The sequence below is a fragment of the Petaurus breviceps genome, unplaced genomic scaffold (genome assembly GCF_028583685.1).
Source record: "Petaurus breviceps papuanus isolate PSGF00001 unplaced genomic scaffold, PetGlider_PUasm1.0 90822, whole genome shotgun sequence".
In the NCBI taxonomy this organism is placed as follows: domain Eukaryota; kingdom Metazoa; phylum Chordata; class Mammalia; order Diprotodontia; family Petauridae; genus Petaurus; species Petaurus breviceps.
Window position 1 is genome coordinate 25049801 of NW_027187351.1, and position 12149 is coordinate 25061949.

The 12149-nt window shown below is 37.8% G+C and overlaps 1 protein-coding gene across 1 annotated transcript in view; it reads right to left on the reverse strand.

The window, feature by feature from the left end:
• Nucleotides 1-12149, reverse strand: part of COL9A1 (collagen type IX alpha 1 chain) — a 124814-nt gene that overhangs the window by 4952 nt on the left and 107713 nt on the right. The window contains exon 36 of the mRNA XM_069070718.1: nt 3738-3815. Within this exon, the coding sequence (XP_068926819.1) occupies nt 3738-3815 (78 nt within the window). The remainder of the gene's footprint in view (nt 1-3737; nt 3816-12149) is intronic.

A 12149-nucleotide genomic window follows, 5' to 3' on the forward strand; every position in this document is an offset into this window, starting at 1 on the left:
GAGAGAGAGAGAGAGAGAGAGAGAGAGAGAGAGAGAGAGAGAGAGAAAGCAGGAGTACAAAGAGAAGCCAAGTGGCAAAGAAGGAGGCACAAGGAAATAAGTGGGAGAGGATGAGACATAGAGGGAATGGAGGAGGAAAGGAAGGAGAAAGGAAGGAGACAGAAGGCGAAAAGAACAGATGCAAGGCATGCAAACTGGGAAGCTTCCCCATATGCTTCTACTAGTAAAATTAAAATGCTGAAAATAAGACCACAGAAAACACACTTTCAGATTTTTTTTCTTTAAAATAAAAATAAGAAGAAAGAGAAAATTGGAACACAGTACTTTCTAGTTCTAAATCCTATGATCCTTTGAAATATATTAAGAAATCTTTTTCGTAGACACAGCAAAAGCAATTTTTTTGGTAGAGACTTTTTTGAATTGTCACCAAATCCTGGAAGGGGGCACTGGCACCCTATAGTTTGGGAGTATATCTAATGTTAGGTAACACATTAATGAAGCCCCAATCTGAAGAAGTAATTCTCAGAAGAGAAACTCAGATGATCACCAGTTTTTCCAATCTGATGCCTATCTACTTCTTTCGAAGTTTCTATCATAGAATGACATTAAAGAGTTCCTTCAGCCATCTGTAGTCCCACTTTATGCTGGGTTGTCCCCAATAAGCCTTTCTTAGAACAGAAATGTCAGAAGAAGTATCCAATTTGGGCTTTAAAAGTATGATCTCTACCACTCGCTGGCTAAGTGACTTTGGGTAAGTCATCACCTCTCTCTGAGCCTTGGTTTCCTAATCTGTAAAACTTTGAAGATAATACTTGTACTGCCTACTTCACAAGGGTATTGTGAAAAGCTATATAGATAGGATTGTTTGTGCAGAAGATGTTGTAAACCTTTTATTTTTTTACTCCCATTTGTTGTCCTGGAAAATCTAAAGTATAACTGTCAACAAGAGACAGCACGATATACTAGATAAAAAGCTTCCCTCAGAGTCAGGAAGACCTGGTTTCAAGTTAAACCTCTGAGCCATACTGGCTGTGTGACCCTGGGAAAGTCATTTAACTTCTCAGTGTTCTTAATCAACTCTCTAAATCACTGATTTGTATTTGGTAGAGACCCTATACATACTTCTCAACTAAGTAAATGAAATAGATGCCAATAATAGAGAATGATGTTATCCATACAAGAAATTAGGTCATTTACTCATCATAAATGCAATTGGGAAAAAAAAAACAGTCTACAAGTGCTGCAATGTAGACAGCTAGGTATGAGTGTCTTTCACACCCATTGAGCTGTGAACTGATTAAGAGAAAGGATCTGGATTGATTGTTTTGTTTTGTTTGTTTATTTGATTTGCTTTGGGTTTTGATTTTTTATTTTGGTTTGATTTGGTTTTTTGGCCTTTCTTTGTATGCCCAGCACTTAGCACAGATGCCTGGCACATACAGACCCCTAGGAAATGCTTGTTAATTTAAGAGTAGATGGCATCAATGTTTCATTATTATTGGAATCACCTACTCTGGAATGGCGAATTCCATTTCTTCTCTCCTCTGGTTCATGCATTATACAGTGAATCAGATCATGTTAAGTAATGAAATGTGTAGCATTGTCTTCCTCTTATCATCTCCTTGAATGCAGCTGAATTCTTCCTTCTTTCATCAATCACCAGGGCCTTTGGCAGTTCTTAGTCAACATCTTGAAGGATCCATGAATCAACAACTTTCTAAAAGTACTACTTTTTCTGTTTCTAAATTTATTCATTTTTAGAGGCCATTTTAAATAGAGACAATATATCACCAAGGACAAAGGGATTATTAAATTAGGAAACTAAGAAATTATTTTAACAACAAGGAAAACAAGCAATAATGAAATTACATAAGCCTTTGGCAGTTTTTAAAAGGAGAAAGAAGCCTATTTCTGCATTTTAAGTTTTCAAGGGCCAATTTTCCAAAATTCCCAATTTTTCTTCTCTCTTCTGTACTAACCAACCTGGGGGAAAAAATGGGTGCTTTGGGATTCTATCTAAACTAAAATTGCCACAAGAGAATCTAAGATAAAAGGCCCCTGAGCTGGCTGGGTGCAGATGCACTGAGACATGACTCCACAGGGGCCTATGGATCTTACACCGAATTGTCTCTAGGCCTTGCTCTGGAGCTCCCACTCCACAGCTGAGGTTATGAATCAATTCTAAATGGATTGATAGTTCTACACTAATTCCTACTGATATTTACTACTGGCGGCAGCAGGAGGCTGACACTACCTTGGTAACATAAGCACCCAGGCTTCTCCTCACAGAGTCTTGTGTTACTAAGATGCAAAGAGTTCGGGATAAACCTCAAGGCTGCTTTTTAAAATCTGCTATCTTTCGAACATGAGAGTCATAAGATCATCAATTTAGAATGGATTTAGTCCAGAATTCTAGCTACCATGCCAGGAGTTTTTAAGGATTTACTTTGAAGCTAGATACAACTTCTATTTGTACAGATTGGCTATTCTTTCTACAAAATGGAGATACAACCAAATTAATGTGGATAATTGGTGATAACTGCCACAGGGCTATGCTTAAGGTAACTCCTGCACTGTTTGTTGGGGGAGTGAAGGGGGGAAGGAGAGCAGAATTACACTGAGGAAGTTGTTCACACATTTTGCTGTACAAAGAGCTAAACTTCTGGTCCTCAGTTTCCTCAACTATAGACTGCAGACAATTATAGTCACTACCTCAAAGATTTGTTGTGAGAGACTCATTTGAGAGAATTTATGTTGTTGTTCATCCTTTGTTTTCGAAGAGGACATCACAATGTTGGAGGCAAAATAGTGGATAGGTGATGTCTTGACATGTGAGAAAATTTGATTTAAGTGAGGCAAAGTTATACAAAGTCGTCAGCCTCACTCTCTCCTCCAGCATCACTGAAGTCCAGTGGCAGGACAAAAGTCAAGACAACTGGGATGCAGTGGATGACCCTGGGATCTTCCATGTCTGACCAAGCTCTAAGCACTCCACAGCACCTGCTTCAGCCGCCTTCATGATCTTTGGAATAAATTGTTCTCATCTGCACATTCCACCAGGGGAAGTCTTCACATGCTTGGGATAAACATCCCCCTAACTCACTGACCAGTCTGAGGCTTGTCTGTTAGCCTCACCCTGAGTTAGCCTGTCTGCCAAGGTGGCTTTACTGTGGTGTGGCTGCTGAGCATGCCATGACATACAGCTTCTTCATTATATAAATGTGGGCTATTATTATTTTGCACCCACAGTGACTGTCAATTACAGACCTCTATTCATTTAAGTAGGTTATAGAGAAAACCTTTTAGTTAATAGTTTGTGTTACTTTACAGAATTAAGTATTAAAATGTCATATCTTTTTAAATGACCTATAATTCAGACTTCATACCAATTGATTGCCCTTTCCCCAATTCATCTGAATTAATGGGCTATTCATCTACATCCTCCCTCACTCCTTTTTCTTTGTTTTCTTTTTTTTTTTGGCTTCTCATTGGCATTAGATGCTCTTAATATCTTTGAAATATTTCAAATAGTTTAAAATAAGAGATACATATTCTCACACATTATATCCAAGAAACAGATCTTTTACATATCACATCACACATATATATTATATGTGATATTGTGTATATATATATACACATATATATGTGTGTGTGTATATATATATATGTGATATTATATATCACACATATCATTTATATAATGGAAAGAATTGTCTTCCTCCCCATATTTTTACCTGGGAGACCAATTGATCCTGGCAAGCCTTTAGGTCCTCTTCCGGGGGGTCCTCTCTCACCCCTCTCGCCCAAGTCACCTGTATTAAAATTACACCAAATGTTATTTTTCCAGACTACTTTTTAGGAAAAGAAAAGAAAATCTTACCTGTTTACAGCACTGAAAGTCAAGGAGTTAGTTAACATAATGCAGTTGCCAAATGGGATGGTATTTTAAAGCGTCTTAAGATACTTGGGATGAGGCATCATATAATGCAGAGTTACCAGACTCTCAGCCTGCACTGAATGCCACCCAACCGGATTAAAATATAACTGGGAAATGCTTAACAAAATAAATAATGATACAATACAGATACTATTAATTTGTGGTTTTCTAAGTCAATATGGATCCCCCCAGGGATCCATTTCTCTGAGTTTGACACCAGTAGTAGATGGAGAACAGGCCTTGAAACCAGGTAGTCCTAGGTTCAAGTCCTGTCTCCTCTAGCAATGATAACTGTCTAACTCTGGGCAAGTCACAATCTCTCAGCACTGGTATCCACTCTCTATGACTGCGAGTTGCAGAAAGTGTGCTGACCTGCATTGTTTCTTTATGTGGGAGTTTCCAACAAACACAGCTAAGTGGTTCAGTGGATAGAGTGATGCTCCTGGAATCAGGAAATCCTACGTTCCAATCCAGCCTTAGATTCTTACTAGCTATGTGACTCTGGGCAAGTCACTTAACTTCTGTCTGCCTCAGTTTCCTCAACTATAAAATGGGGCTGATAACAGCATCTACCTGATAGAGTTGTGAGGATCAAATGAGATAATATTTGTAAATGGCTTGGCACTATGCCTGGCATATTGTAGGTGCTTAATAAATGCTTGTTTCCTTCCTTTCTATACCAATAAAATCATGCAAATTGCCTTTCTCTCTCTACCAGAAGGAATAGTAAATGGAGGGACATTCCTGTTTCACCATCAATAGGAAGCATATTTTGAGCTATTTTTCCAGTAGTGATAAGGTCTCACTGAGCCATCCACACTTGACCAATGGCATACATTTGCAAGACAGCTGTCCAGGGCACAAGGTTATCTTCTACATCTGTACAGCAAAGCCAATGTCCTAGAAGTCAGTACCTTATTGTCATTAGCAGTTTCTTTCCCATATGAGCAGAGAGGCCATAGACTGTCCAGACAATCCATGTCAATGCTAATCTCAAGTGACTTCTTTTCTTCTATCTCCTTACATTATACTGGAATAGTCCATAAGTCAAACAATTTTCCCCCCTTTACACAACTGTTTCATGTCAGATTCATTCACTCTCAGGTCACAATCCACCTCATTTGGCAATCAAAAATAGTGAACACCACACCAAAAAACAAAAAGGAAACCATGGCTGCCACCAGTCACTGCATAAGTAAATATTCCTGTGCAGTTTTCTGTAACCTTAAGGTAAATGTTTAAATAATAATAGGATTCATGTAGTACCTATGTGCCAGGCATTATGCTAAATGCTTTACAGATATTATCTCATGTGATCCTTATAATAACCCTGGAAGAGGGTTTTTATTATTAGTAGTAGTAGTATTATTACATCCATTTTACAGGTGAGGAAACTGAGGCAAATAGAGGTCAAGTGACTTGCCCAAGGTCACACAGCTAATAAGTATCTTAAGTAGGATGAGAACAGAGTCCTATCCAGGGCAATACCCAGTTACATGTATGTATATGCATATTGTATACATGCACTATATGTCCTTGTATGCCTATACATGTTTACATAAGTGTGTATACATATACTGGATAGAGCTCTGTTCCCATCCTACTTGTGTGTACGTATATATACATAATATGTGTACATGTGTGTGTCTATATGTATAAATACACACACATAGATATCCAATGAATCCTCATATTCTGTAACATTGAGGCAAAAGTTTACATACCCGTGATGCTTCTGTTTTAGTTGTACTCACTCTGGCATAAGGATTTTTCAGAATGAAATGACTAGCCTTTCAAAATCATTTTAATTAAGAATCCAATTATATAATGTAAGTGGAAGAGAAGAAAATCTCTTCTTTCAGATAAACTCCAATCTTTTAGACCTGGTTATTTTCCATAGATCGTCTAGATAATGCTGTTACATTAAGATATTACAATTATCCTTTTAAAAACTAACAGCTAAGAAGCTACTTCAAAATTAGCAATTTAAATGTCATATCAGCGCCATCCTTGAGGCTTGCCTCCAAAGGCACCAACACCCACAGGAGACAGGAGATGGAAATTATAAATTAAAATGGAGTTTTCAATTGAATTCTAAAGTCTAAATTTATTCCCACACTCAATCTTGAAGACTGAGTTGATTTTCTACAATGGATTGCGAGAAAGCAACCTGCTATCTTTGCTGCCTTAATACTGCCCTTGTATCTATGCCACTGAGCTCAAAATTACTTGATAATGACATCGTGTTACATGGACTCTTAGACTGAGCCACATTATTCTAAATTCACTGCAAAACAAGGAAGAATAAGGCTCCCGTGTGGCAGAGGGTTTAACGTGTCTCTAAACCCTAGGCAAGCCTCCTTTCTAGGATCATGTGAACCTGACTCAGAACAAGATAGAAAGAATAGGTATTCGTTAAGTACATATTTTGTGCAGGAGACTGGACACAAAGTTGAGTTAAGATATGAGTCCTGCCTTTCTGGAGCTTTCAGTCTACTAGAAGGATAAAAGACAAGCACAGATACAAAATAAAATAGAATAGGTGCATTAGTGAGCTATGAAACTGTGCTCCATAAGGTTTTTACAGATTGTTAGGGAAGAGGACAGACCAGGGAAGGCTTCATGGAGGAAGGAATATCTGAAGTGGATTTTGGAAGATGGATGGATGGAAATCATACAACGAAGAGAAAGAGTAAGAGATAGGCAGGCAGAGAGACATAGAGACAGGGAAAGAAAAAGTAAAAAGAGATAGAAAGATGGAGAGGTAGCAAAATATATAGTGAAAGAGACAGAGAAATACAGTGTGAGAAAGACAGAGACAGAGATAGAGAGATAGAGAGAACATTCCAGATTTGGGGAACATTATGAGCCAAGGCCATCATGTTCAAAGGACAGAAATAAGTTCAGTTTGGTTAAATCATAGAGTACAAGAAGGCAGTAATACAGGTCAAACTATACAAGTATGTTGATACTACATTGCACAGGGCCTTAAATATGGGCAAAGGACTTAAAAATAGGCAGCTACTTAAGATTTTTGACCAGAGGTATGACATAACCAGCTCTAAAGATAAAAGAGCCGGTTTTGTTTTGTTCAATTAGTCACATCCAACTCTTTGTGACCTCATTATGGGAGTCTCTTCTTTGCAAAGATGCTGGAATGTTTTTTTTTTTAAATTTCCTTTTCCAGTTCATTTTATAGATTAAGAAACTGAGGCAAAAAGGCTTAAGTGACTTGTCTAAGGTCACACAGCTAGTAAGTATCTGGGGCTGGATTTGACCTCAGGTCCTGACTCCAGGGCCAGCATGTCCACTATGCCACCTAGCTGCCCTGAGAAAGATATAGGAAGTCCAATTAAGAAGATATTGTAATGGTCTAGGCAAGTGATAATGCGGGCTTTTACTAAGGTGAAAGCTATAGAAATAGAGGAGATGGATACAAGAGGAGACAGAATCAACAGAAATTAGTAATTGCTTAGATGTGTGAGAGGTAAGGTAGCATCTGAGACAAAGCAAGGATCTGCCTTTCTGGAGTCTGCTCCATCTAAGGATGTTTCTTGAGATAGCTCCAAGGTAAGACTTGCTCTGAGTAAGAGATGTCTGGACATATTCATCTCAAGTGAAAAACAACTCTCTGGGAACGTTCTATAAAACTTTAAAAACTCTTCACCAATCTAGAATTTCTATTTCTTTCTCATCTTTGCAAGTTATTACCAACACTCCCATTCTCTACGAAGAGATTAACATTTAAAGTAGTCTTCTTCATAGTTATGATATAACATGGGTATTTTTTACCAAATATGAATCTGCATATTGCACTTCTTTTTGACTCACACCACAATGTCTAAAAATAAAGATCATGACTACAAGATCTTTAAGTCAATATAGATAATGAAAATTTTGAAATACTAATAGCTTAAAAGACTGAGTACTCTCCTCACTTCAGAAGCAAATACACTAAAAGAAAAATGACTAATTTAAGACCAACAGAAATTATACCAAAAAAGCCTGCTCTTATATACCTTATGTTTCTTGTTCCCATTAGATAAGGAAATTTTAATGTGATGTTCCACATTGCACCCATAAACTGGGTGGGACCAAATAATTCCTTATCTATTAAAGGGAACCAATAAAAGTTCACCTGATATAAGTTTAATGGGGATAGATATATAGTGGGCATTTAATAAATGCTTATTGAAAATAAAAGACTGAGAAGCACTGAGGTTACTGATATGACTTCTCAAGGTCAATTATCAAAAGTTCTTCCCCCCAAAAGATGGTAAAGATGTATAGCATATAGATATAATAGAATGCCAGTACAAACACTTGTATCTTGGTTCTAAGGTACCTTTGTATTACTATGTTAAGTTTGTCAATGAAAAAAATAATGTGATTTACAAGTATTCTTAGCCTAATGCATTTTGGTGCTAATTTCTACTGATTTCTAAAGCAGAAATTACAGCATTTCCCAGAAAAAAAAAAAAGGCAAGAAAGGGGGTGTTTCTGGGTTTTTCTTCCTTGGATTTCACTTATTTTCCTTTTTTTTTTTTTTGAGAAGATGTTAGGACATGGCCTAAACTGATTACACAGTCTTTTAGTCCTTGTAAAAAAAAAAAAAAAAAAAGGATTCCTACAAGGAGTCCTTTGAAAAGGGGTTCTAAATAAAGTGACAATGTGAGAATAAACCACACGTTAAATATTCATGAAGTCTCTTCCCTCCAAGTCATCATTCTTTCTGAATTTGGCTGTGAAAATAGAGAAAATGGCAGTAATGCCAAAATCTATATCTCTTCTTGTTTGCAGTGCCTTGGGCTAAAAAGCCACCCTAAACTGTTAGTATACGACAGATCTTAGGATACATTTGGGACTTTTAGAGCATAGGAGGATTTATGCTAAAAAAAAAAAAAAATCTTGTTATGTTTACGTAGGGACTTAAGAGTTCACAAACGGGACAGGGTTAACTCTAAGGAGAAGCCTAACTACACCATCTACCCCTCCCCCACCAATCCCTTAACCCCATCACCCATTTTTCAAAGGAAAACTGAGAACAGATTTGGGGAAAGAAACAGCATTATCTATTCTCAGGGAAGTCACTAAGAAAAATGTAAACAAATTCCTGGAATAAGAAAATCCTTATAGGATCAAAGCTTTTATCTGAGACACCAAGTACCTTTCTTTGGCTGCTTAGGATTCATTATCACATATCAGAAGATCATTTGGAATAAAAACAGTTATTTCATCAAACTATGCTTGACATTTCAATTGGGTGTTGGTGGCATTTCCTAGTTTCTATATGTAGATGGGAGCCTTTTTCTCTATTAAATGGAGTTCCTGGTTTACTCCTGACACACCTGATGAAGCCCAATGTCAGGAGTGCAGAAAAAGCAGGTTTTGGAAGCAGTTTCCTCAGCAGCACTACATCCTGACAAATTCCATCACTTCAGCTGTACAAAAAATCTCTCTCAGGGGCACACACAGGCATTTTCATTCTTTAAATGAATGAGGATGGGACTTAAGGAGAGACAATCAGTGACTGACCCAGATAAAGCCCTGCCTCCAAATACTTCCATTTCCTTTTGTCCAAACAAAATGGGCCCTTGCCGACCTGTGGCTTTTCTTATAGAAAGTGGAAACCTGAAATGTGTTCCTTCCCTTTCAGAGATAAGTTGAGTAATTGTTAGTGCTCTAAAGGGCACCAAGAGGCTCTCAACAATGCGGTCTGGTCCAGCAGATCAATCTGAAGAAATAATCGATCACAAAAAAATGGAGAACACAGGAAATGGTTTGCCAAGTGAATAGGGCTCGACCACTCAGACTAGCATCTGAGTATGAGTGTCCAAATTAACAGCTGAAAACAGGTTAAAGAAAAATAGCTCTTTGTCCCTCTTGGAGAAAATGCTTTAATATCTTCAGGATGAATTCTAATCTCAGTTTCCTCAGTGTACTTTATTGTGGCCAACCTCTAAAAATTCAGAAATATTAGGCAATTTTCCAGATTTGCAAAGGAGCCCCAATTAGATTCCCTTGTTTTGATAAGCAGTTTTGCACCTGCAAAAAATCACATATGTAATTAACTAAATTGATCCAACTGAGAGCCTGGTTAGCCGACTGCACCAGTAATTCACTCCTACATCCACAGAAGCAGCTTGCCTGCTCTTTGACGATTTACACCATAATATTTACTGCTAATTAGAGCAACACATTAAAGAAATTGTTTTCCTAGTTTGTGGTGAGACATCTTTCAGGTGTTCCTGAAAATACAACCTTCACTCGGGGTTGTCCCTTGGGGTAGCACAGCAGCTCTAGGCTTTATTTTTCTCTGCAAACCAGTCAGCACATTTACACACCAATCTACTATACATATCTGTGCCAAATAGCAAGCAGCCTACAGGTTTGACTTTATGAATATCTAATATATTTTTCAATTCTATTTTCTATAAAATAGTGGATCATAGATTTAAAGCCAAAAGGAACTTCAGATGGTATAAAGTTCAACTCTGTCACTTTACAGATGAAGAAACTAAGGCACAAGTGGTTTATTTAAGTAATTTGTCCAGGTTCACACAACTGATACAGTGTCTGAGGCAGGATCTGAACCCAGGACTTCCTGATTCCCATTATAATGCCTCATTCACTATACCATGATGCCACTCAAGATGAGTACTTTTAAACTGCCTTAAAAAAGAGAAAGAACGAAAGCTCCCATTATGTAAAGAAAACTTTAAGGTGATGGACCATAATTCACCCATGAACTTGGTGGGGCCAGATAATTCCTCTTATGACAAAGAGAGCCAATAAAAAGTTCATTCAATATAAATTTAATGGCAGGTAGGAGGTTTACATGATAGTCATCTAATGCTTTTTTTTAAGCAATTGGGGTTAAGTAACTTGTTCAAGGTTACACAGCCAGGTGTTTCTGGGTGGATGCTAAGTATCTGAGCCAGGATTCGATCCCAGGTCTCCAGACTCTGGGGCCGGTGTCTTACTCACTGTGCCACCTGGCTGCCCCCGTCTAATGCTTACTGAATAAATGATTGAGGGGTGCTGGGGTCACTGATATGATATCTCAAGCTCAAGGATTAAAAGTTCTTCCCCAAAACATAGTGAAGACTTGTCAGTTCACAGTAGCATACCACCTGACTGCTCTGTTTCCTTTGCTGGCTTACACTCCCCTTCTTCTGGGGGTCCTTTGAGACTCACTCATTAGCCCTCTCCCCTTCTCTATAAGCTTTTCTTCAACAAATTACTCATTTAGTCCCATGACATCAAGTACCATCTCTCCATGTACATAATATATATACAAATGAATCACACATGTGAATTATCTCCATAGAGGTGGTATTTGATATTATCAGAGAGAACCTATAGTTTGCTAAGGGAGAAAATGTATATAGAAGGGAAAAGGGTCAAGGATAGGTGTGTGCATGTATATTATGTGTATATGTATGCATACATGTTCATATATGTGTCTGGATACAGATTGTTGCTGTTGTTTAGTTGTGTTCAACCATGTCTGACTCTTCGTGACCCCATTTGGGGTTTTCTTGGCAAAGATACTGAAGTGGTTTGCCATTTTCCTTCTCATTTTACAGAGTAGAAAACTGAGGCAAATCAGGTAAAGTGACTTGCCCAGAGCCACACAGCTAGTAAGTGTCTGAACCTGAATTTGAACTCAGGAAGAATGATGTTCCTGACTTTAGGCCCAGCACTCTATCTACTGTTCCACCTAGCTACAAATAAGTGTGTGTATATGTGCGTGTGCATAAAGACATATATATACACATACACATATATATACATATTTACATATACATGTTTATATATGTATCAGGATGTAGATGTTTGTTGTTGTTCAGGCATGTCCGACATTCATAACCTCATTTGGGGTTTTCTTGGCAAAGATATGGAGTGGTTTGTCATTTTTTTCTTCAGCTCATTTCACAGAGGAGGAAACTGAAGCAAATAGAGTTAAGTGATTTGCCCAGGGTCACACAGCTAGTAAGTGTGTGAGGCTAGATTTGAACTCAGGAAGAAAAGACTTCCTGACTCTAGGCCCAATACTCTACTGTGCCACTAAATGGGGCAGCTAGGATAAAAGATATAGGCATATAGAGATAGATAGATAGATAGATAGATAGATAGATAGATAGATAGATAGATAGATAGATAGATAGATAGATAGATAGATAGATAGATAGATAGATAGATAGAT